We start from the raw sequence: 6,000 nt of genomic DNA on the forward strand, positions 1-6,000 counted from the left end.
CACTCAGTTTCCGAAACTTCTTCCATGCACATCTCACTCTAGCAACCGTTGCCGAGTCTGATCCACCTGCTCCATTCAGCACATCTCCGAGGTAGCAAAATGTTTTCACACCTTCCAGCTTCACGCCGTCTCCAAGATCCAACTCAACATTTCCTCCATCTGCAGCTCCCTCTGTGCACACCTTACATTTGAATGTAGCTGCCACACTGGTTAATGACCCTCTCAGACCACTACATTTTTGATGAACCCACTCAGCGCACATTGTACATTGAATGGAGTTCACTCCGACACCCTTCCTGCACACAGCACACGGCCACTTCCCAGTTCTTTCCACCTCACCACACGCCTTCCTGAACTTTCCACACGCCACCTTACCACACACCTTCCTGAACCCCCATGCCATTACCTTAGTCTTTCCAATATTCACCTTCAGACCTTTTGTCTCCATACATTCCTTCCACTTGTTCATCTTTTCCTTCAGTCCATCCATACTTTCCGCAATCAACACCAGATCATCTGCATCCAACAACTCCCACGGTAAACCCTCCTTTACGTTCTGAGCCAGCACCTCCATAACAGCTACAAATAGTAGTGGACTTAGTACCGACCCCTGATGCACTCCCACCTTCACCTCAAACTCACCACTGTTCCCGTCCTTCGTCCTTACAGCTGTGCACGCTCTTTTGTGCATTGCCATCACTACTCTAATCAACCATTCCTCCACTCCTAACTTCCTCAATGGCCATGTCACTACTTCGCGTGGAATCCTATCGAATGCTTTCTCCAGATCAACAAACCCAAGAAACAACTTCTTCCTCTTTTCCATGTACTTCTTCTGCAACTGCCTCACAATAAAAAGCGCATCTGTCGTTCCTCTTCCTGAAATAAATCCAAACTGCATTTTGTCAATCTTCACTTTCTTCCTTATCCTCCTCTCCAACACCCTTTCCAATACCTTCATTTCATGCTCCAATAACTTTATCGCTCGATACGAGCCACAGTCCAGAGGGTCACCTTTCCCCTTGTATAGAGGGACGAGGGTACTCAGTTCCCAAACCACTGGAATGCGGCCTTCTTTCACCACCAGATTACAGATCTCTGTCATTCTCTTCACACCCCAACTTCCTGCTGCCTTCAACATATCTCCCACAACTCCCGTCGGCCCTCCCGCTTTTCTACTCTTCATTGCTTTTATCGCTTCCTCAACTTCCTTCTCAGTTATCTTCTCTGCCGGTCCTAAAACTGGGTTACTCTCTATGTTGCCATCCCATTCATTCTCTGCATTCAACAGCATTTCCATATATCTCTTCCATCTTCCTTTAATTCCATCTGGGTCCACAACGATTTGTCCCACTTCATCCTTCAAGCAACTCACCCCCATCACATCACACCTCTCTTTCGCTATCTGCTTTGCAATCCTGAATACCGCTCTCTGACCCTCTTCCGAATCCAAGCGTTCTCCGAACATTTTCCGACATGCCTCCTGCGCCTTTGCTACCTCTTTCTTTGCAGCCTTCTTGGCTGCCGTATAACTTTCATGCTCTGCTTTTTCTGCCCCCGTACCCTTCGCCTTCTGCCACTCCTTGAACTTCTTCCTCTTCTCGTAATAAGTACCCGATACATGACATTAAATACAGAGACATGTTTGGTTCGATCTCTGAATAATGATTTTACTTGTCTTTTAGGCCAAATATCATAGATATTTTCTTGGGTTGCAAATAGCCTGCCTTTTGGTCCACATTTTCACAGTAAATTGGGTTTCAAAGGCAGATTTTGTTTTGGATTCAACAGCTTTAATAGGTGTTGTAGTGTAATGTATCAATATTTTTCCACCTTGTGATTTTGCTTTGTTTCTACCACACAGAGAGCAGCGAGAAGCAGCTGCCAACTCTCACAAAAAACCAAGAGGGAGACCACGGAAAAGTCTGGTAACTTCTCACGACACTGTCTTGCATAAGTAACGATGTGCACAAGCAAAGGAAAAGAGCAATTTATTAAACAATAAAGAAAGTTTATGTTTTATGCTTCTAACAAGGTTTGTGCTCTAGCAACCAGTTTTTATATTTGATAATTTATTGTTGAGAGAGCACGGTTGTATTTCCGTAAAGCACAATAATTTTGGCTCCTAACAGAGTAAAATTTGTGGACAGTGTGACTTTTTGTCTGGATGTGTACTGTTGCCCTGCAGCTCTCTCCCCCAGCAGAAAGACCATCCAAAATGCCACTCAGGACAACGCTTCAACATCGTCTGCCTGACATGCCTGTAGGAATTACTGGTTGCCGACCACCTCCTACTAAAGCGGCAAGGCGAGAGCAGCCAGAGAACAGGCCTGTGCTTGGACATAAACGAAGACTACGCCACCCAGAGAGGGATGAGACTCAAGGAAATCTAGTCCGCAGAGCGGAACGGAAACGCAAAAGGGCTGCTGCAAAACTGGTAGGGCAGATGGAACGTAGGCACAGTGGAATTGATAAGGGAGAAGGCAGAGTACGAGGTGGAGGTGAAAATCCTCATGATATTATGGGTAGCCTCATCAGTGGGCTGAAGAACTATGTAAACATCCGTTCGCTGAAGAAGAGCAAGAAAAAAAGGCGCCATATGGAGAGTGCTTTGACCAAGTTGCCTTTTGGGGCAATGCATAGTTCTTTAGCAGGGCTTCCTCTTCGTAAGAGCTCTGGGTCGGGCCGAATGCAAGGACCTACAATGTGGGGCTCCCCGAGTCGCCCACCACTTCCTCGGCCTGCTGCCGTACCCCCGAGCAGCATGTCCACTTCAGCATTACATCGACTCGCCGAGGCAGCATCTGACCGCCTGGCACTCTCCAACCGTATTCTTCCTCCTTCAGTTGCTCGACATTCTGGTGTTTTGCCCATGAAAGTCAGTACAGGAGCTCGACCAGGTGATATTGTGAGCTCAGCTAAGGATGGAAGAGGTGAGACTAATGGAGAACGAGAAGAAGTGCGTAAAAGTATCGCAACTGCACCTTGCCCAGCTGAACCGAAAGTCCATCCTACTAAGAAGACCATACGTCAGCAAGCTATGTCTCAGCCCACCACTGAAGATGAGAGTCCTTCAGATGGAGATTGGGGTACAGAATCAGGTACCAGTGGCTCAAGGTTGCACTGGACACCGATGCGTACTCTCCTTCAGCACGTATTTGTGACTGACGTAACAGCACACCTAGTGACAGTCACAGTGAAGGAGAGCCCTACGAGTGTTGGTTTCTTTTCTGTTAGCCGCGAGACGTGAATGGAAAGCAAGGACTCCAACGCTTATCGCAACGGATTTGCTCATTTCCACCGGCAAGTCGAAGTAAAGCCATCCTTGTGTTGACCGACATGTCGACCCATCACCTCTCCAAATAGTGTCTATTCATCTGATTACACAAAACAAATAATTTGACCACAAATTCTGCAAATCTGGAGTCTGTATATAAATCTGCTGAGAACGCTTTATCATATCCAGCAGATTTCTTATGGGTTGACTTGTCCTTATGCAGGATAAAATGTTCTCAGAATTGACATTGTTGAACGAGCTTTGAAAAGAGGCAGAATGAGATTAGGGACATGATCCTCCACCAGCTTTTTCAGCAAACTTAGTTTTGAATCAGAGGCACAAGGAGAAGAAGCTTTGCAGACAATTATTTATGTTGCATTGCTACTCAGTGCCTTATAGCTAAGCTGGTTTTCTGTTAGTAAGCAGAGCAGAGTACATTCATGTGTGTGTTATATGTTTTTTCTGTGTCTACAGTCTACTAATTTAAATTTTGCTCCAGGGCATCACGCAGGGTAAGCAGTTGCTTGATATTTGGAGTCTTGTTTATTTTAAATAAATCGTTGAAAGCAGCACTGGATCCTGGGATTTTGAATAAGCCCAGTCCCCTTTTCCTGAATTTGTATGCTAATTTGCGCGTCGTGTAACGTTTCCGAATAAAAGGACAGATAAACAGATGAGTGGGCTCTGTGCCGAGCAGCTGCGAGACGCGTCTCCTAGGACCGACCAGCAGGTGGCTTCATTGTTCCAGGTGCAGCGAAGCGGCTATTGCCAGGGTCGGCTTGGGGTGTAGGCACAGATGGAGCTGGACAGCACATTTATATGGCTATTGTGACGCGCGGTGGTGGTTTGAAACCTTTCTGCTTTTCTCAATGCGGCATGGTGCACCGTCTACATATTATGTCCGCAAAATGTAATATTTTTCAATACCGTTTCCTCCGCCTGCAAAATACACGACCCTCTCCCTTCCATTTCCTCCCTAACCCGCTCATTTATTTCCCCTTTCTCAAATTTACTCGTCATTTTATGCCTGACCCCCTCAATCACCAATCTTCCACCTTCCCTAAGTAATATATTTTAGTATCCTTTTGGTTTGCTGTTGATTCGCAGCACACCAATTTGATACATGAGTTTGTTTTACAATATCAATACGGTCCGGTCACATCAGATGACACTTTTACAGATACAGTAGCACAGCACAACACGATAAAACGAACATTGACAAATGAAACCCCTTCCACTTGATGGGATAAAAAGCCCTAACAAGTTGTAGTCCTTTCTTACCTCCACTGTCTAAAGCTCACCGAGGAGCTTACACATGTACTGTATGCGTGACAAAGACATTCGCCCTCATTCTTCCAGGAACCCACAACTGCTTATCCTCCAAAAGTCCTGATGCTCACCTTCATTCATTCATCCCACTGTTTATTCATCTGTGGAACTCCTTCCTTTTGTCTGTTGTGTTTGTGCTCTTTCCCCTTCCTCCAGTCTTTCATGACTCCTACTGGTCAATCTCAAAATCTCCTCTGCTCTTGCTGACTCTCTAACCTCTTTTCCTCCCTGTCCTTCCCCTTCTCCTACTCTAATGTATTTATACATTTTTTCCCCACTTTTCTCCCTTTGTTCCTCTGTGTTTCTATCAGCCTGCTGTCCTTGTCGTTTAGCTCCTCCATAAGCCTCAATTTCTGATGCTTTTTTGTTTTAAGTGAACTTTAGTTGAAGTTACAAGAACAAGTTAGGTTTTCTAATTTGACATTCCCATGAGACGTTCAAAAGGTTTGACGAACATACTCACATTCGTTTAAGACACGGTCACATTTTTTTTTGTCTTTCAATATACATAATTGGTAAGGAATTTTTTGAATCATGTGCACTTATATGTAGAAAAATCAAAATAAAGTATGCATGTCTTCGACTATTGTGAGTATATCTTCCATGAACCTTGACTTTGCATACTCATTCGTATAACTTTTCAAGGCCCGTCGAGCTCTCGACTCTGGGATCTAAGGTTGAAATAGAATATGCTATGGTGTTCTGTCCATTGTCTCCTAATGCCCTTATAATTCACTTCAAATGGACATTCAAACTCCTCCAATCAGCCTTCGACATTGTTTCGATAAAAACAAATTCAATACCAAATGGGATTTGAAGCTCAGAATGGCAACCAAATTTGTAATCTGGTTTTTCTTCGTTCGTTTGTAGCACAAGTCTGCAGGATAAAATCAATTGCTGAGGAATCATTGGCCTCCGCTACTCTTCACCGAGGACACCATGGGATCCTTAACATCCACCAACTAATGCTGTCAGATGGGACATCCGTTGAACATCCACCGAGGGATGGCACACCTGCCTGTGAAACACCAGAATGAGTTTAAATTTGGGTCTGGATTCGAACACAGGCTGGACAACTTAGAAGCGAGTGTGCATGCCCTGCGAGCCGGTACCGGTAGTCTGAATACACCTCACCGTCATGACTTTTTTATTCAGAGAGAAACTATAATCAAGCCATCCGAGGTTGTGGATGGGAAAACTAGGAGGTGAAGAGGGAGTGGTGGGATGGAGAAGGGAAGAAAAGAGAGTTGTGCAGAAAAAGAAAGCTATGTAGATGCTCTTTAAACATTAGATGTGCCATAAATAATGATCCTAAGGCCTCTAAGAGTGCAGTTAAAACTTACCAACCTTTTGCCCGTGAAACTCTGTGCTAACACTTGCCAAAGTTAAACTAT

The 6,000-nt window shown here is 44.8% G+C and overlaps 1 protein-coding gene across 2 annotated transcripts in view; it reads left to right on the forward strand.

Moving 5' to 3' along the window:
- The window catches only part of LOC137427866 (uncharacterized), a 53,093-nt gene extending 47,904 nt beyond the window's left edge, over positions 1-5,189 (forward strand). For both annotated transcript variants that reach the window (XM_078776412.1, XM_068117649.2), the window contains 2 exons: positions 1,865-1,928; positions 2,189-5,189. In XM_078776412.1, coding sequence (XP_078632538.1) covers positions 1,865-1,928; positions 2,189-3,250 — 1,126 coding nt within the window. In that variant the 3' untranslated portion in view covers positions 3,251-5,189. The remainder of the gene's footprint in view (positions 1-1,864; positions 1,929-2,188) is intronic.
- The last annotated feature ends 811 nt before the right edge of the window (positions 5,190-6,000 follow it).

This window comes from Myxine glutinosa, chromosome 1, assembly GCF_964187855.1.
Source record: "Myxine glutinosa chromosome 1, kmMyxGlut1.1, whole genome shotgun sequence".
In the NCBI taxonomy this organism is placed as follows: Eukaryota; Metazoa; Chordata; class Myxini; order Myxiniformes; family Myxinidae; genus Myxine; species Myxine glutinosa.